At 41.1% G+C, this 20,241-nt stretch overlaps 1 protein-coding gene across 1 annotated transcript in view; it reads left to right on the top strand.

Moving 5' to 3' along the window:
* Pex1 (peroxisomal biogenesis factor 1) overlaps nt 1-19,848 on the top strand; it is a 39,755-nt gene extending 19,907 nt beyond the window's left edge. The window contains exons 11-24 of the mRNA XM_055612839.1: nt 852-948; nt 2,535-2,705; nt 4,266-4,420; nt 6,050-6,239; nt 6,597-6,763; nt 8,283-8,417; nt 9,888-9,952; nt 12,420-12,562; nt 12,656-12,759; nt 13,672-13,848; nt 15,832-16,062; nt 17,494-17,691; nt 17,963-18,093; nt 19,641-19,848. Coding sequence (XP_055468814.1) covers nt 852-948; nt 2,535-2,705; nt 4,266-4,420; nt 6,050-6,239; nt 6,597-6,763; nt 8,283-8,417; nt 9,888-9,952; nt 12,420-12,562; nt 12,656-12,759; nt 13,672-13,848; nt 15,832-16,062; nt 17,494-17,691; nt 17,963-18,093; nt 19,641-19,725 — 2,049 coding nt within the window. The 3' untranslated portion in view covers nt 19,726-19,848. The remainder of the gene's footprint in view (nt 1-851; nt 949-2,534; nt 2,706-4,265; nt 4,421-6,049; nt 6,240-6,596; nt 6,764-8,282; nt 8,418-9,887; nt 9,953-12,419; nt 12,563-12,655; nt 12,760-13,671; nt 13,849-15,831; nt 16,063-17,493; nt 17,692-17,962; nt 18,094-19,640) is intronic.
* Nucleotides 19,849-20,241: the final 393 nt, after the last annotated feature.

Genomic DNA, 20,241 nt, shown 5'->3' with positions numbered 1-20,241 from the left:
GCTTAGAAGCATGAAAATATTAAAATGGTTAATGTAGGGTAGAATGATTATATAAGTTCTTTCATTTTTCTTTACTAAGTATGATTGTTTTAATTTTTACATATTATTTTAGAATGAGAAATAAACCAAAGCATGTGTTTAAAAAAATAAAAAATGCTCATTGACCATCAGCCAGTGTTGCATCCTTTGTTCTTATGTAAAAATAGGCAATCCTGGCAGCTGAATTACCTGTCAGGAGCTGTGATGCATGCCTGTAATCCCAGCCACTCCGAAAACTGGGGCAGGGAGATGTTAAGTTCAGGGTCAGACGGACCAACATGATAAAACCTAATCTGGTAAAACAAGCCATATAATCATGTCTGTCATAGGAAAAAAAGTGACTGAAGGTTGTACTTCACATTAATTGGTATCACAGTACTGGCCGTAAATCCTCAAGAAAGCAGTAATTAAAATTATTTCATTCAAGGCAATAGGATGAGTAATAATCTACTTTTCTCATTAAAATCATTGAAATTAAATCAGAATGTCTTATTTCAAAAATTATTTTATTTATATATTAATATAATTAATCATTTATATGTTAATCATTAATATATTGTCTCAATAAAGTATGTTATATGTCGTATTAACTAGCAGGTGTAGAAATGAGTTTGTTTCTGTCTCTGCACTCTAATGAACACAGGGTGCCTAACATTTTACGAGCCTTATTTCAGTAGCACAGACTCCCACACTGCGACTGGATTGGGTCTACTTATCAATCAACGAGGCTGAAGCCTCATGGTTGCTGCAGTGACAGAGCTGCCTCTATAGCTAAACCCAATTAGAGTTCTGATGATGTGATGGTTTTTCAGGGAAGCGGGAAATCAACATTAGCCAAAGCCGTCTGTAAGGAAGCGCACGACGTTCTTGATGCCCGTGTGGAGATAGTTGACTGCAAAGCTTTACGAGGTAAGAATGAACATTCCACATAACCCCCCACTTTTGTAGACAGGAATGTATTATTAATGCTCTTAATAGATACAGCTATATACTTTTTAAACTTTTATTTTGTCTTTTAGTTATTGAAAATTCTTACAAATTTGGAAGCTGGGTGTGGTGGCACATGCCTTTAATTCCAGCACTTAGGAGGCAGAGGCAGGTGGATCTCTGTAAGTTCAAGGCCAGAGTGAGTTCCAGGATATCCAAGGCTACACACAGAGACCTGTCTTAAAAAGAAAATACCTTAGAAACTTGAAGACTTTGTCATCCTGATGTTTGTGATAAAAACCCCTCAGACTCTTTGACAATCTGATGGAAGCCTTTTTTTTAAGTAAATGCTCTATAGACTCTGCTCTTAGAAATATCAACATATGTCATTCCCAGTGTCTAGAGTATGCCCCATTTAAATCTGTACTTGATCTTTGAGTTGCTGCAATTAGTAGAGTTCATGGTCTGAGAGGGTAAATGGGTGGCTCTGGATGGCAACAAAAAGAATTACAATTGACCTTGTAACACTTATGGGTTTTGTTTGGTTTTTGCTTATTTGGTTGTTTTTTTGTTTTGTTTTGTTTTTGTTTTTCGGTTTGTTCTTTTTTTGTTTTTCAAAACAGTGTCTCTCTGTGTATCATTGACTGTCCTGGACCTCACTCTGTTGACCAGGCTGGCCTTGAACTCACAGAGATCTATCTGCCTCTGCCTCCTGAGTGCTGGGATTAAAGACGTGAGGCAACACTGCCCAGCCCACTTGTATATTTTTAAAAATATATTTATATTATTATTATTGATTTAAAACAAGAGGTTGAAACAGTTTCACTTTGAACAATTAATTTCCTTCTGGATGTTAATTTCCACTAACATCCCCCTAACCCCCACCCCTAGTCTTTGTAGCTCATGATTTTGCTGAGTGCAAATTTAAAAAGTAAGAAATAAAACATTGTACAGATGTATGAAAGTCTCAAAGAATAAGTAAAAATATGTATATCAAAGCAAGTGAGAGGTAGTTTTTGAAACTCATTATTTCATTTGCTATAAACAAGGTTTTAATCCTTTTTGAAGGCTTATGAAATTTAGCTTAGAGCTTAAGTATCAGGAAACTTCTGCATTAGCTTACAGATCTATAAATTTTCTGTCTTTTGGAAATTAAAACTTTGTACCACACCTGTAACAAACCTGAATCCAAACATGTCGTTCACATATAGGAACGTCAGGATCTCCAGGCAACTAGTAGGGTTTGATTTAGAGCCGGAGCCTTACTCTGGTTTATGTCTTCTACATCCTTTTTATTTCGCAGCTGTCAGCTCTCTGCAGCTCTGTAGTGAGAGCGAGTGCATACATAGACAAGAGTCAGAGTAGCATACTTCTTTCCTTTTTGATACAGTTTGAGTCTTAGGAGTTGGACACGTCAGTGATTAACAAGTTTGTTTTGATTGGCATAGTAATAAAACATGGGTTTAATTTTTACAGATAAACTGATACTGAGTTCTTCTAGTGCTTTCAAGAGGAGCATAAACTTTCCAGCCTTGAGATAACACTGAAACCACATCTTCTGTGTTTAGGAAAAAGGCTTGAAAGTATACAAAAAGCCCTAGAGCTGGCTCTCTCAGAGGCAGCCTGGAGGCAGCCGTCTGTGGTTCTGCTGGATGACCTGGACCTCATTGCTGGACTGCCAGCTGCCCCAGAACATGAGCACAGCCCTGAAGCAGTGCAGAGCCAACGCCTTGCACATGGTAATGGTCCCTGCTGGTTTAGGAGCTTCTTCATTTGTCAGTCAACATTTTTTGTTTTAATGATTAATCCATTTTTTAAAATTTTAAATAGTTGTATTTATTTATCACTTGTGCATTTGTTGGTGGGGGTGGCATGTGTGTTCCTGAGGGTAGATATGAGGGTCAGAGGACAGTTTTCTGGAGTTTCTTCTCTCCTTCCACCTTGTGGGTCCTGGAGATTAAACTGAGGTTGTCTGGCTTGGTGTCACATGACTTTATCTGCTGAAGCATCTCACCAGGCCTAAATCTACCATTTTAAGGGAATGGTATATGTGCTTGTTGTGTGTTGCTTTGAGCACCTGGTAGCCTTCTCTAGCTCTGTATTAGGAAATGACAGAGCAAGAGCAGGGAGAACCCCTGACTTCGTGGCTGACCTTCTCGCTCTACTTCACGTGCGAGACAGACTTACTCTCACTCCTGTTTCATTGACAGATACTTTTTGAATACTTATCTGTATTTAGCCTTCTCAAAGTCAGGAGGAGAGGAAGCAATTTCAGTATAGGGTAGTGGTAATAACAGTGGCTGCTCTAGAGAATGCTGTTTCTGGAAAAGGGCTTGCGTTGATCGTACGTGTGGTAACTCCTGGCTTTCTAAGTCAGTAAATGGAAAGTAACAGCTGTAAGTAACTGGACCAGGTGAACCACCTATAAGGTGGCAAGATGCACTGTCCTAGAAGGACGTTTACTGTGTTGTGAGAGCATCTAGCCCAGACAAAGTGAGGTGCGCTCCACTGTTACAAGGAGAGCTTCCAGAGAGGTTGGGAACCGAGCCGAGCGTTAATGCAAAGGGGAAAATTAATAAGCAGCAGACAAAGTATAGCTCACAGGGAAAGGGGCCAAGCTGGAAGAGAGTTTAAAATGTTGGGGAACACACCATGATTGTGTCTTTGAGTCTGAAGAGAGACCTGATGGGGAGGGAGGGCTACAACGATTGACAGCATTGCCTCATGGTTCTAGGGCTCTGAAATCAACACAAATTATAACAAGAGTGACTTCCATTGGATTAACTAGAGTTGATACCAGAGTGGAGTTTTGTAATCTGTTGACTACTTTTGCACACATTCCTAGATGCCCCTGTGTTAATCTCTGTGCAAGGAAGGCTGCAAATCTCTGGATCAGGACTCAGTATCACTGAAGCTTATTTCAGTTCTGATCTCTTTAGCCAAACTTCATTGAGCCTTGGAGAGAAAGAAGTTATTGAGGAAGTGTTAGATACACGGCCTGTTCTGCTAAATAACCATGACAGTACGGACATTCACTGTACTTCTAGAATATTCACTTCTATTTTTGATTCATTTACTTTATAAGGTCCAGGAGTATAGAACCTCAGTAGACATGTTCTGAGTTACAGAACCTTCTATACTTGTCTCTGATTCAACAGATAGCTACAACTAATGTTTTTAAAAAGCATGACGGAGCCATTCAATCTTCTAGCTCAATAAGTTATTAGTATTTTAATGAATATACAGTTTTGATTTTTCATGTTTTTTCCTGGGCTTTATGCTGTATTACTTCATCCTAGCTTTGAACGATATGATCAAAGACTTTGTTTCTATGGGAAGTTTGGTCGCACTCATCGCTACAAGCCAGTCCCAACACTCTCTACATCCCTCACTTGTTTCTGCTCAAGGAATTCATATGTTCCAGTGTGTCCTGCACATTCAACCTCCTAATCAGGTAATCTGCTACTTATACGGGTTATTGCACTGTGTTGTATTTCTTGGAAATTGCTTTTGTTTTAATAGTTACCGCTTCTAGGAGAGTGTGCAGATATTTAAGAGCAACCTGTGCAGTTTAAGAGCGCGGGTTATAATTTATAACCATCTGAAATGTTATGTACTTGCTAAGGAAATGGCTTTCTTGTATTTTTGGCTGTGTTCCTAGCCTTAACGGCTGAGCCGTCTCTCCAGCCAGAAGTGGCTGTCTTAAAGTTAGTATTTCTTCTAATTGGGGATGACATGTAGACATCTTTTTATAGTTTGGTGAAGCATCCCTGCCCACTTCAGGACCTTATGCTCACCAAGCATTCAGTGACCACCAGCAGAAGGATAAGCACAGACTGATAAGAACACTGGAGATACTTAAGAATTTTGTTTAAGGTTCTTGTCTAGTATCCTTCCTCAACACTCAGACTCTTTGCCTTTTAACTGTTACTGAAAAAGCAGAAGTATTGGCCAATTACTCTGTGTCACAGAGGGCTGAACTCAGTGATAAAGAGCTTTCCTGGCATGTGTGAAAGGCCCTGCAGTCAGTACCCAACACCAGAAAAGAGAAGAGGAGAAGTGATAGTGATATTGGTTGTCATAGTTAAAGTCACTGTTGCTGTGATGAAACACAATTGCCAAAAGCAACTTGATGAGGAAAAAGGGTTTACTTTACACACAGTTTCATCCTCAAAAGCAGCAAGGGCAGGGATTCAAATGGGGCAGAAACGTGGATGTAGGAGCTGCTGCAGAGGGCATGGACAGGTGCTGCTTACTGACTTGCTCTTCGTGGATTGCTCAGCCTGCCTTCCTATAGAGCCCAGGACCACCAGTCTATGGCTGGCACCACCCACGATGGGCTGGACCCTTCCACATCAATCACTAACTAAGAAGATGCCTTACAGCTGGATCTTATGGAGGCATTTTCTTAACTGAGGCTCCTTCCTCTCTGATGACTGTAGCTTGTATCAAGTTGACGTAAAACTATCCAGCAGATTGGCCATTGAGTATGTTTTTTTTAAATGTTATCGAACAAAAACCAAACCAAAAAAACCTCTTAAGAACCAGATGTTACTTAAAATGTGCCTTACTGGAGAAAGAAATGGCAGTCTTGAATGATTGTGTTTTAGAAAATTTCCTGAGGAATGCTTGAAGTCTAATTTTAGACAAGACACAGAAATATAGCCCTCTGATAGCATTGTGGCAGAAGCAAAGTATTTGGAATTTTGAAGGAAAAGGCTGGACCCGACCTTGACATCTAATTAGTGGTTCTCTCTGACTTCAACAATTAGACAGCTCTCCATCGCATGCTGAGGGTGTGGGCACACATCCTCACACGCCGGGGTGAAGGCAGCTGGGAGCAGCATATGCTGGGAGTGGACGCAGTCATTGAGTGCGTGTGGCAGAGCAGCCGACCATACCACACAGTGTTGGGTGTCTAGACATCTGTACCAGCTCAGTGTGTGGAACTGTACTCTGTTCATACAGTGGTGAAATTGCCTGATGAGGCATTTCTCTGATCACTCCCATTGCTAAGTGACATATAACTAGTAAAATGTACCAATGAAAAATTAATAATTGCAATTTTGTGTATTTTCTTAAGGAACAGAGATGTGAAATTCTGTATAACGTCGTGAAAAATAAACTGGGCTACGATGTAAACAATTCCCCTGAGTTGGACCTGCAGCGCATAGCTAAAGACACTGAAGGGTTTGTGGCTAGAGATTTTACAGTTCTTGTGGACCGAGCTGTGCACGCTTATCTCTCTCGTCAGCATAGCTCCACGAGGGCAGGTATGTGTACACACCCTGAACTTCTTTCTGCTGTGGGGGTGTAGTCATAGCCGAGCCAGAATCACACACACCCGGCTTCATGCAGTATCTGGTAGAAATCTGGCATTTCCATCCAGTATGACAGCATGTTCTAGAGTTGAGTTGGGCTTAGAGGTCACATCTTTAATCCCGTCACTCATGAGGCAGAGGCAGGCTGATCTCTGTGTGTTTGCAGCACTATGGGTACTTAGTGAGATCTTATCTAAAATTAAATAAAAAAGGACTTTGTTTATTTTTTATGTTTATTAATTACAGTTTATTCACTTTGTATCCCCCCTGTACCTCCCTCCTCCCTGACTTTGTTTATTTTTTAAACAGAATTGACTTTAACAACATCAGACTTCCAAAAGGCTCTTCATGGATTTCTTCCTGCTTCTCTGCGAAATGTCAACCTGCATAAACCTAGAGACCTGGGCTGGGACAAGATTGGCGGATTACACGAGGTTCGGCAGATACTCATTGATACCATCCAGTTACCAGCCAAGGTAAGATAAAACATATGGACACACACCACACACATACACACACACACACACACACACAAACACACACACACACACACACACACACATACTACTAGTGGCAAGAAGAAACCTTGAACCATTGGCTCTGGCTTTATTTGCTAGCTCATCTAATTTCCATTTGATTGACAAGTATTTACCAAGTTACCAAAGAAATGGGGTTTTCTAAGCACTTGATATTTTCTTTGCCTGTAAATAGAAATCTTTTTTGGTTTGAATATTCATTCTGTTTAGCCTGTGTAACTGGGATTTGCTAAAGCACAGTGAACCATCTCCTGGGGTTTCAACAGAAGCAGATAGGAGTAGTGTAGGATGTAGAGGCCCCAGACCCTTAGGACAGCCAGATTCAGCAGACTTTTGGACCCTGGGTATCAGTCCTAGAAAGGCAGAGTTGACAGGCAGCATGAACTAGGCAGTATTGTCTAGGGGATAGTGTGCTGAATCAAGGAGACTAAAGAAATGATTAAGGGTTGTATGTGACTGGATGGCAACTCTTGGGAAGGACTGTTGTCAGGGCCTGGGACGTGCTGAATATGGCACAGAACCATAGACTGAAGCCTAGGGGAAAAGAGAAGGCGTGGACTCCTAGCCGGCAGAGTCATGACCTCATGCTAAGTGAGGGCACCAGGTACTGTTGTCCAAGTACTGGAGATCATGTGCTTACTGCTGGCTTTGCGGCCTCCCCGGTTAGTATGAAAGGAGAAGGGAAGTTGGAATTTTGTCAATAGATGGACACATACAGGCTTGCCTAAGAGTGTAGCCAATAGTTCGTTAATGTCAGATAGGATTTTGCTCTCTGGGCAAATGGTTATTTAGAGGGTAGTTGAAAAAGAGTTAAATCAGCCAGGCACCATGGTGCACACCTGTAATCCCAGCACTCAGGGAAGCAGAGGCAGCAGATTGCTGTGAGTTTGAGGCCAGCCTGGTCTATAAAGCAAGTCCAGGACAGCCAAGGCTACACAGAGAAACCCTGTCTCAAAAAACAAAAACAAACAAACAAACAAAAAGTTAAATTTCTTGTTTAGCAGGGAGACTCTTGAGCTCTTGAGAGATGTTACTGTCCATAACCATGGCACGTGCGTTCCTGTTAGCTCTCCGAGTCAGTACCTGACTGTCTCAGCTATCACAGTTTAACCACACATGTGGCAGTATATTGGAAGACTGGGCATTTGGTCCTTGTTTTCCTAACACTACTTTTATTACACTTGAAAAAGAAAGATTGGTTGAGTTCTGTAGCTTGGTGGTTGCACCTTAGCTGACTTTAGTAGCCCAGAACAAACAGTGAAGTGGAAGTCCTGAGGCCCTGACAGATAGTGTGTTCACATGGACTCTGCCCGTTGTTTCCAATAGGAATGCCCTTCTCTGCTGCTGTGTTACTGTTAATAAAGGGAGGTACAGTTCTCACCACCCAAATACTTTCTCTATGCTGTATTCAGTCTCTGCTTAGATTGTTGTTCTCTGTCGTACTTCTAATGTTTTTCAGTACCCAGAATTATTTGCGAACCTGCCCATACGACAGAGGACTGGAATATTACTTTACGGTCCTCCTGGGACAGGAAAAACTTTACTTGCTGGGATAGTTGCAAGAGAGAGTGGAATGAACTTTATTAGTATCAAGGTATGTGTGCCTTTGCCTTCCTCCCTGGTCTTTTTAAATGAGGGAAACTTAGCATTCAATTAGCCATTTGGAAGTGTAGACTTCATTGGCATTGTTTTGCACTCACACAGCTGTGAGCCTACTAACTTTTATTTTTGAAGCCATTTCATTCCGTTCCCTCTTTCTCTCATTCCTTAGCAGCCACTAATCTTATTTCTGTGTCTATGGACTTACTTGTTCTTAATATCTTGTATGTAAGAATCAAGTAACGTGTGCCCTCTGTGTTTAGCTGCTTTCACTTAGTGTGCTCCATGTCGTCATGTGTGTTAACCTAATCCCTTTTGTGTACATTCCATGAACTGCATTTTGCTTAGATATTAGTTGTCACTAGTAAACTTTGGACTGTTTTACCATTGGGCTTTAACATTAAATTATTTGTTCTGTGCATATGTGTATGAGTGTGGGCACACATGTGCCACAGTGACCATGTCATGGGACAACGTGTGGGAGGTGGTTCTCTCCTGGCACCATGTGGATCCATGGACAGGACTCAAGCCTCCAGGCTTTGTGGAGGTGTGTGTACGCAGTGAGCTGCCTCTGCAGCACCCTGCCTTTAGGCTTTGTGGATAATGCTGTTGTAAACATCCATGCACAAGTTTCCTGTAGATATACACTCCCGCTTCTTTTGGTATGTGGTGAGCAGAGTCACGGGGTCGTGGGGCAATTCCAGCTTAACGTCTTCAGGAAACACTACTCCCCCATCACGGCCGGCCATGCCAACTCCAGTTAGGTCTCGCTGTGGGTTAACCTTTTGTTTGGAAAGCTCGGAGGGAAGAATGAGGCCCTGATTGGTTTATACCTGTAAGGAATTGAGTGCAGATCCACCTCTCTTTCTGAATGGCTTTCATGTTCTTGTTTAAGGCAAATCACCATCTTTTTTAATAGAATTTATGTAAATATCAAGAGAAAGAGCAGACTGTATTTAAGGGAGAAAAGACCTACAAAAGCAAAGGCCAGTTTTATGGTTCTCTCACTTGCTGGCTGCCTTTTACTCTACCTAGTGCATGTGAGATCCAAAGTTTTTCCAGAGTATACAGCAAAAGCAATAGTACTAGTGGAAAGAGACATTAAACAGACATCAGCAGAAAAGCCACTGCTGGTAGCAAGCACAGCAGAAAAAACGCAGTAAGGATGTGTGGAGCAGCTGGGGTGGACATACAGCGTTGTCAGATGAGGACAAGAGGGACATTTTGACAAAGATGTAAAGGAAATAAAGACACAGACCACGAGAACATCGAGGACAGTGTCTGGGCTGAGGAAATCAAGGCCTAAAAACTAAGCCCAGCATAGCTAGTTTGTAAAATATACATAAGAGACATCCACTCAGCCCTGTCTTAAAAGGTCTGTAACTGATTATGCTTAATCAAAATCCAAAGCTCTGTTTGTTTATAATTAATTTCATCTCAGCTCTGACTTTACTTTATTCTCTAGGGGCCAGAGTTACTCAGCAAATACATTGGAGCAAGTGAACAAGCCGTCCGAGATGTTTTCATCAGGTGAGTTTTTTTGAATGTTTGAAGTAACTGGCTTATCATTTATCAGTCATGTTTTTGGTCATTTTTTTAAAGAAATGGTATTTGAAACCAATGATTTAGGTGAATTATTAACAAACCAAAGGGCATAGATTTTATTTTAGCAAATACTGCCTAAAAATATGTTGTTTTTAATATTAAAAATTGGAAATTATTTTATATTTACAATAGTAATATTTCTGAAAGTAGAATCATAAGTAGTTGTTCAAAGACCAGACTAAATCTTTGTTTCATCTTTTCTTTTTCTGTTTCTTTGTTTCTTTGTTTGTTTCTTTGTTTCTTTCTTTCTTTCTTTCTTTCTTTCTTTCTTTCTTTCTTTCTTTCTTTCTTTCTTTTTTTCTTGACAAGATCTCACTGTATAGGACATACTAGCCTTAAACTCATGGTCCTTCTGCCTCAGCATCCTAATTGTTGGGAATAGAAGTATATATCACCACACTTTTCTTTGAAATTAGATTCTTATATGAAACAAATAATTATTCCTAAAACACCCTTATCTTTGTAAGTTTTAAGTTCTTTTTCTCCTGGTTCCTAACATCTCTTAGAAGTCAATATGCCATATATCCACTTTCACCAATGCTCGTATTACTGAATGTATGTAAGATCACATATTAATACAGAAGATAATATTTAAAGTTGAAATAATTATTCAACTGTAAGGGAAATTTTAAAAGAAAATTTACTTTATCATATTCTAAAAATTTTGTTATACTGTATACAACTAAAAGACTGCATAGTAATATAAGTATAATTTGTAAAAGAATAATAGAGTCAAGGTTTATTTATCTACTATGCAATTTAAGAAATAGAGCCTTTAAGATGAAAAACTCAAAAGACAACACATGCTGGAGAGGTTGTGGAGAAAGGGGAACCTCCTCCATTGCTGGTGGGGGTGTAAACTTGTACAACCACTTTGGAAATCAATCTAGCACTTTCTCAGACAATTAGGAATAGTGTTTCCTCAAGATCCAGCTATACCACTCCTAGATATATATCCAAAATATGCTCAAGTACACAACAAGGACATTTGCTCAACCATGTTTGTAGCAGCTTTATTTGTAATAGCCAGGATCTGGAAACAACAATTCTCAGTCCCTCAACTGAGAATGGATACAGAAATTATGACACAATACAATACTACTCAGCAATTAAAAACAAGGAAATCATGAAATTTGTAGGTGAATGATGGGAACTAGAAAAGATCATCCTGAGTGAGGTAATCCAGAAGCAAAAAGAGACATATGATATATACTCAGTTATAAGTGGATATTAGCCATATAATGTAGGCTAAACATTCTAAAGTCTGTAGTCCTAAAGAAGCTAAACAACAAGGAAGATCCTAGGGAAGATGCTCAATACTCATTCAGAAGGGCAAACAGGATAGACATTGGAAGTAGGAGAAGACAAGGAATAGGACAGGAATCTTCCACAGAGGACCTCGATACCCACCAGGGTATCGAAGGAGATACTGAGACTCATAGCCAAACTTTGGGCAGAGTGCTGGAATCCTTATGGAAGAAGAGGGAGATAGAAAGACCTGGATGGTGCAGGAACCCTACAAGGAGAACAACAGAGCCAAAATACCTGGGCCCAAGGGAACCTACAGAGACTGATACTCCAACTAAGGACCATGCATGGAGAGGACCAAGACCCCCTGTTCAAAGGAAGCCCATAGGCTTCTCAGTTTCCAAGTGGGTTCCCTATTAAGGGGTACAGGGGCTGTCTCTGACATGAACTCAGTGGCAGGCTCTCTGATCACCTCCCCCTGGGTGGTGCAGCCTTACCAGGCCACAGAGGAAGATGATTCAACCATTCCTGATGAGACCTCAAATAGAAGGGGAGGAGGTCTTCCCTTATCAGGGGATTAGGGAAAGGGCATAGGGGGAGAAGAGAAGGGTGGGTCTGGCATCTGAGGGTACATACAATTAAAAAATACAAATAATTCTTTTTTTTTTTAATGGCTACCCATTATAAGGACCTATTGACTAAGATTTGGGTTTTAGTCTTTTATTTATCCAGAGGAATGAATCTCTTAAAATATCTAAACAAATCTCACAAAATATTTAAATAAATATTTTAAGCTCTCAAGAATCAATATAGAGAGCGAGATGGGAGGCATATAGCATTATGTGTATATATGAAATTATAAGGGAATTAATAATATAATATAAATAAGTAGCACTACTCCAAACAGAAAACTCAGTTTAAATTTAATTACCCTGAAATTAAGGATAATTGCATGTAATGTGCTTTCTTTAGGGATTGGTTGTGAAGGTTAAATATGTACTACATTGTACTATGCTATATATTATAGTCTTTGCTACATGTGTGCATGTGTGTGGTGTGTGTGTGTGTGTGTGTGTGTGTGTGTGTATGAAGAGTTTGAAAACTCTGGAGCCCTGGCAAATACAGATGTTTGTTCTTTTCCCAGAGCACAGGCTGCAAAGCCCTGCATTCTTTTCTTTGACGAGTTTGAATCCATTGCTCCTCGAAGAGGTCACGACAACACAGGCGTTACAGACCGAGTCGTTAACCAGTTGCTGACACAGTTAGATGGAGTAGAAGGCTTGCAGGGTAAGTCACTGTTATTAAACACGCATGCACGCGCGTAGACACTGTAAAAGAAGTTACTAAGTGATCGTGCTGAAAGAGTTCTTTTCCCGTCAGGAGTTTATGTGTTGGCTGCCACTAGTCGCCCTGACTTGATTGACCCTGCCCTGTTGCGGCCTGGCCGACTGGATAAGTGTGTGTACTGCCCTCCTCCAGATCAGGTAACAAACCCAGCAGGGGCCACGTCCTTGGCCTGGGAGCTTTCCTTTCGCCATGGTACGGTAGCAGCTGTCCTTGGAGGACAGCTTTACAGGGGACGGTGGTGGGTGCGGCACATCTTTACTTCCCGCACTCAGGAGGCAGAGGAGGTGGATCTCTGGGAATTCCAGGCCAGCCTGGTCTACAAAGTGAGTCCAGGACAGCCAAGGCTATACAGACAAACCCTGTCTTGAAAAACAAACTAAACAAACGAACAACAAAGACAGCTTAGCAAAGGCTTTGTTTACGGTTTGCTCAAAGAATAAAAGACGCTGCGTCCGTGCCCATGCGCCACCCTCAGCTCACTCCCATTCACGGTTATGTTGACCAATAGGAGAAAATCAGGAAACCTGAACCGCGTCCTCTGTGGTCCTGCTCTCCATATCCTGTCAGGAACCTCCCACTCAGAACCAAGCAAGTGGGACCGTGAGCATGTGGCCAGGTCACGCAGAGAAAGGCGTTTCAACAGTTCTGTCATGCTCTGCCAACCCTTGCTCCCAAGTGTAGAAAGTAGTTAATAAATGAATGAAAGAGAAGGGCCAAAGGTCAAAGTATATGGGCCATGTGTGCACATTTCTTAATGATTCTCCCTTGTTGGCACACTGGCCCATATCTAAGAAATACCCACAGTATGAGAATGAAGCTATTCACTGAGTAGTTACCAATGTTGCCTTTTGTTCATTTTCCTGCCAGTGTCTCCATGTAGGGACACAGTTCTAAGAAGACAGTTAGTATCGTCTAGTACATTTTCAGACTGCTTGGAAAACTTGTTAGTTATGTCAGGTTCATTTATGAAAAAAGTCTTAGGAGTCACAATTGACAGTAACAGTTCATTTTTTTTTCTCTGTTTAGTCAATTAGCTTTTCTTCCTTCAGGCGTCTCGTCTTGAGATTTTAAATGTCCTCAGTGACTCTCTGCCTCTGGCAGATGACGTGGACCTTCAGCACGTGGCATCGGTAACGGAGTCCTTCACGGGAGCTGACCTGAAGGCTCTGCTGTACAACGCGCAGCTGGAGGCCTTGCAGGGCAGGCTGCTGCCCGCTGGACTCCATGTGAGTCCTGTGGGAAGGCTGTTGGGGCGTTCACTGGGGCACAGAGTGCTCCGGTGCCAGACTGTGTAGAAACTTTCTACTGCCTATGGTAAATACTCAAAAGTTGGAGTGTGGGATGTGCAAAGACCTTTAATCATGAAGATTTGGTACGTTTCCCCAGCATTACCTCACTAGTAACCAACTATTTGGTATTAGAAAGATATTAGAGTCGAGTAGAATTCATAGAAATAGAAAAATAAGAATCATTAAGAAATGTGCACACATGGCCCATATACTTTGACCTTTGGCCCTTCTCTTTCATTCATTTATTAACTACTTTCTATTCTAACTGAAGTTATTATTTATCTCCAAGATGAAATTGAGCCAGCCAGCCAGTGGCAGTCTCCTGTGGATGGCACGTGTGCCCTTATCTCAGATCCTCATCATTCTTTGGCAACTTCCTTACTTCCTGATACAAGACAATCTTGTTTCTTTTGTATTTTCTATCTCCCAGCTCTACAGCCAGCACTTTCTCTAATGATGGCATTGTGCATTTAATTATTGTAGAAGATAATTTGCTGCAATAGAGACTTTGCTTATATTATCTAGGAAACTTTTCTATATATTTCCCTCCTCCAATTTTTTTGTCAAGAATTTCTGCAGGCCCTACATTTCTTAAAAAGTTCCAAGCCAGATGGGAGGGGCAGGGATGCACACGTGTGTGTGTGTGTGTGTGTGTGTGTGTGCGCGCGCGCGCGCGCGTGTGTGCGCGTGCGCTCTTGTGCGCATGTGTGCAGAAGACAGTGAACATCCTTGAGTGGCAGTCGCCAGGCATCCCCTCCCCTTCTTGAGACAGGGTCTCTCACTAGTCTGAACTGTGGGAAGGCTTGCTGGCCAATGAGCATCTAGGTTATAATAGCCCAGCACCGTGTGACAAGCCCACACCTCTGTGCCCAGACCTTTAATGTGGGTTCTGGGGGTTAAAGTCGGGGCGGGGCCCCAAGCTTGCACAGAACTGCACCTACTCACTTATCTCCACAGCCCCCACCTCAAGACACTTTAATGGGTGAGTGTTTCTTTTTTTTCTTTATGGTATAGGGGTTGAACCAGGACCCAACACATGCTAGGCAAACCCTGTACAAACAAGCTACATCCCTAGCCCTGAAGGTGTCTGTTTGGATAAAGCGGCAGCAGTTACTTTAGCTAAGGAACGCCCCAAAGTCACAGCATGAAACAGATCTAGGTAGGGAAAGAGGAGGGAGAGCAGAAGGCTGACCCAGAGTGGGGACATGAGAGACGGAGAACAAACGAGAGAGAGAGAGATCTGGGTAGCCAGGGTCTTTTATGCACTACACCTGGCATTGGTGGTGATGAGTCTGAAAGGTAGGTTGGCAGAGAGGTTGGCAGAACAACAGATTCTTCTTTCTCACTCCCTTTTTCATATGAGTGCTTTACAAGTATATATATGTACAGAGACATACACTGCTAAAATATGGTTGATAGAACTCATTTCATAGCAAAACCAAAAATGAGTGAAAAGCAGAGATGGAGAAATAAGACCTAGATTCTGAATTCTAGCTTTGTTGTTGTTGGGATAGTTGATGGATTCTCTACGCACTTCATCTTAATCTTCCTTTATGATAATAGTTACATTTGTACTGTGTAGGGCTGGGTGTGTAGCTCAATTGTTAGAGTGCCTAGTGTGCCCAAAGCTCTGGATTCATCCCCCAGCCTCAGGTAAATCAGACATGTTGGTGCACACCTGAAATCCTAAGAATCATAAAATCATTGTCATCCTAAGCTACATAGCAAATGTAAGGCCAGTGTGGGCTGCACGAACCCTTGTCTCATAAAAACATTTTTATTGTGTGCCTCAGACCCATAGAGGATTGAGAGCTTGTTGAGTGCAAATGTCCCTGTGCTGCTGTATAGAACAGTGTCTGTTCCTGTTTCTGCTTACGGAGTATTTCAGTCTTTACAGCCGGCACTCTCTCTGTAATTTAGGACGGAGGCTCCAGCTCTGAGAGCGACCTGAGTCTGTCTTCAATGGTCTTTCTTAACCACAGCAGTGGTTCCGACGACTCAGCTGCAGATGGAGAGTGTGGCTTAGACCAGTCCCTTGTTTCCCTCGAGATGTCTGAGGTCCTTCCAGATGAATCAAAATTCAACATGTACCGACTCTACTTTGGAAGCTCCTATGAATCAGAAGTTGGCAATGGGACTTCTTCTGACTTGGTATCTTGTGCTTTCATTGTTGCATGGCTCAGGTACATAAGATAGATGTTGGTGTGACATTGGGCAGGCATTCATCTCCTAACCAGCCCCACATAGTTTTTCTGCTTGGTTGGTCTGAAATCAAAGTAGTCTTGTTTTTTAAGTTACACCAATTAGTCATTTTAGTTTTTGTTAAGCATTTAGAACAGGAGCAAGAGCTTGTTTCCACGGGGCCCAGCGTGGCTCTCTGTTGTGGTCTCTCAGTGTTTCTCTCCCCGGGAGTGATTTTAAACCTGTTTTACTGTGAGAAGATCTATTTAATATTAAGTGTAAACTTTATCATCACAGGGTTCTTCTGGATATTAAAACATTTGCTTCAATGATGTCTAAAATTTCTAACAAAATGTTATCTATTTGTGATTCTTTTTATGGAAAATATGAAAAGAAGTAATACTATATATCAAGAAGGAAACCAGAGTAAAAGGGACAGCATTATTATTCTAGTTAGTTAAAATACATACCTACTCAAATCAATAGTGGCTTGCTATTTTTAATATATGACATTTAACATGCATGGTTATTTTTATATTTGTTTTAACAATTCAGATCTCTAGAAATATAAAAAATACCAACTTTTATTTCTAAGAATTAAGGTCTTTTTTTAATAGAATTTAATTGTTTTCTGTTTTTTAGCTTCTCTCTAGAAATATCTGGGAACATTAGCATAACTATATCCTAGGGACTAAGAGAGGTGGGCTAGGGAGATAACTGTCAGTAAAGCACATGACACAGAAGCATGACCTGAGTTGTGATTCCCCGGGACCCATGCAGTTAGGTGGACACAGTGACACCTATCAGTAATTCCAGCCTGGGAAGGCGGAGACAGGAGGACCACGGAGGTTTGCCAGGCAGCCAGTTTAGCATCATGGAGCTCCAGGTCAGAGAGTTTAACTCAGAAAAGTAAGAGGCTCATGCTGAACCTGAATACCCTTGGCCATCAGTGTGATAGGTTTGCATAGCAAAGTATTAAAAGAAAAGAAATCTGTATGCTCTGGAGAGCCTACACCTTAGGTACCCGTGGACCCTGGTTATCGAATACCATCTTTTCACTTGCTTCGCTTTAGTGAATTAATACAAACTTACCCAAGTTAAGGTTGCTGCTTGAGGGCTATAACCCCTCCTAGTCTGCCTGTGCTCCAATGGACAGCCTTCTTCTGCACAGCCTGGCTGCACCACATGGGGAAGCGTGAGAGGGTATGGAAGGAGGGGGAGGCCAGGGAGTCCGCTGGAGCTGATCAAAACATGTGTGCATACGGGAAATTCCCAAACAGTGAATTTAAAAAAGGAAACAAAGTTTTCATTTTTTATCTTCAGTGAACACGGCTGTTTTTCTTTCTCCCTCCCTTCTCTCCCATCTCTCTTCCTTTGGTCTTCACGGCACCCGTCATGCAGAGCTCACATTGTCAGTCCGCACCAAGCTCAGTGACTCAGGATTTACCTGCACCTCCCGGGAAAGACCCACTGCTTACGCAACATCCTGTGTTCAGAACACCTTCCCAAGAAGGCTACCAAGACCTTACACAGGAACAGAGAGACCAGCTGAAAGCGGATATCAGCATCATCAAAGGCAGATACCGGAGCCAGAGTGGAGTATGGCCTTTCCCCCCTCTTCTTAGAACTGTTAAAACTTTTGAAGTTGCTTTTCCTTTTTTAACTCATATTTCTTTGCATTTTAACTGAGCCGCATTTACAAGCAAGGTGCTAAAGCACAGTGACTCAGTCTGATGACCGTCCTTGCTCTGTGAGTGACTCATGAGAAAGAGAATGTATGCTTTTCAGGAAAAAAAACTGACAAGAAATGACATGGGACTGCCACGTTACTCCTCAAATTAACATTTGCTTAATCTGCTTTTTATTTAAGGAGGATGAATCCCTTAACCAGCCAGAACCAATCAAAACCAGTTTTGCTATTAGCCAGGCACATTTAATGACTGCACTTGCCCACACAAGGCCATCCATTAATGAAGATGAAGGGAAGGAATTTGCTGAGCTGTAAGTAACCACTGAAACATATTGTTCACTTGAGCTCTTAAGTGTTTAAAAGTTTTTAAGATTTGGAAGCTAATTTAAAGCTGCACACGATTAAACTGGGGTATAAGTCAGAACATCTGCTGGAGACCCAGTGTTATCCCATTCCCGAAACCAAGAAATAGTCATAACCACGCACCTAATTAGACTTTCCCTAATTTGTTGGAAAAATATGCTGGTTTTAGCTGGGTATGGTGGTGCAGCACTTTAGTCCCAACAGTTAGAAGACAGAAGCAGGTGGATTGCTGTGAGTTTGAGGTCAGCCTGGTCTACATAGTAAGTTTTAGGACAACCAGGGCTACACCTCAAAATCAAATCTAAACAACTAATATGTATATATCTATATGTATGTCTATAGGTATAGATATTATTGGTTTTGCCTTAAGATGATTTACATTTTATTAGTGTTGATATTTACTCAGAATCTGCCTCATTTATAGAAAGTTTACTACTCACTGGGGTTTAGGTAGTCTTCTTGCAGTGTATACTGTGGCTACTCTGAATGGTGGACTGGCCAGCCACTGTTCCATGTCAGTGATTCAACACAATTCAGAACATATTTATTCCTGGCTTCATTTAAGAATAAATACTTCAGTTTTGTTCAGTTTTGCAATTCTTTGGGGGTGAGGTGTACATGTCAGCAATGTGTACTTACTTACAAGAAAGATAAGACACAAAATTCCTTACTCTCACGTGACTTTGTGTACTTACGTTCTTTTACCAAAGTAAGAACGTTCTACCTGTGCTGGTAGACTTACTGTCCATCCATCCTGAACACTGCAGACTGTGCAGGTGGTCACTTTGTCGTGTTCAATGCCAGTTTCTAGTTGCTCTCTGCCACTGTCCAGGATTAACATTTCTGTTGCCTCTAGGTGCTCACTGCTATAAGCAGTGTGGAGTCAAACGTGTGTGCTTCTTTCGTTAGTTCACTGGATATAGAATCACTGCATCACGGTGCTAATATTTCTAAGGCTTTCAGAATAACTGCCAACTTGCTCTAGATAGTGTCCAGTGGCTTTCAGTGGCAGAGCACAGATGCTACACCTCAAACTCTCCCACACCTCGGTGTCCCACTGTTCTAACCATGAAATTATGTCTTCAGTAGTGTCCTTGTCCTAAATAAAACTATAAAGGTTATAACTTCCATATTCATTGCCATTTGTATTCTGTCCTAAGCTACTGTTTATTTTCTTTTTTCTACTAGACTGAAACTTTAAAAAATTAAGAACCTTTTAATTTACTCTATAAATTTTCCAGGGGTTTCATTTCTTAAACTATAAGGCTACCTTAAAAGAATCCATTATCTTTGTTTTATAATTTTAAATATTCATTAAATATCCTTTTAAAAAATATTTACTTAATGTGCTCTATCTGCATGTACATTTGAACGCCAGAGGAGGGCATCAGAGCCACTATGTGGCTGCCAGGAATTGAACTCAGAAGAGCAGACAGTGCTCTTAACTGCTCACCCATCTCTCCAGCTCAAAATATCATCTTTCTTGTTTTTTAAGGTATGAAAACTTTCAAAATCCAAAGAAGAGAAAATATCAAAGTGGAACAACATTTCGACCTGGACAGAAAGTAACTTTAGCATAAAATATACTTCTGATTTTTGTAGATGTGTTTGTCTGTTTGTCCTTATGGTCTGTCTCTATGTTGTTACTATAAAATGATGTCTGTAAATTTCTTTTTAATAAACTTGGTTAATCTATAAAACCACAGAATGGTAAATGCTGTGGTTATATAATGCACGGGACTATCTGAATAGTGTAGGCTAGGGTTATTTATAATAGATTGTGTATTTTATTCCCATTTCTATACTGAATCCTTAATATTAGATCAGTGGTGGAACCAATTTGCTTGCTTTTGGAGGAAGAGATTTCTTGGCAGTCACAGACTCAGTCACTGTTTTTCTGGTATTTGGCAGATTGTATGCCTTGCAACTTCTTGACTGTTATGGAAGATAATTCTATCTTCTGATTTTTTTTTTTTTTTAATCAAAGCATGGCATTTACACACAATTTAAATGAATGTAATCCCTTCACCCAAAAATACCTGGTAAGACTCTTGATCCAGCCTCCAGTCCAGAATCTTTAAATATGGTTTTTTTTT

Source organism: Psammomys obesus, unplaced genomic scaffold, assembly GCF_907164565.1.
Source record: "Psammomys obesus unplaced genomic scaffold, mPsaObe1.curated_primary_1811, whole genome shotgun sequence".
NCBI classification, from domain to species: domain Eukaryota; kingdom Metazoa; phylum Chordata; class Mammalia; order Rodentia; family Muridae; genus Psammomys; species Psammomys obesus.
The sequence above is the reverse complement of the archived record's forward strand: the minus strand, read 5'-3'. Positions and strand labels throughout refer to the sequence as shown.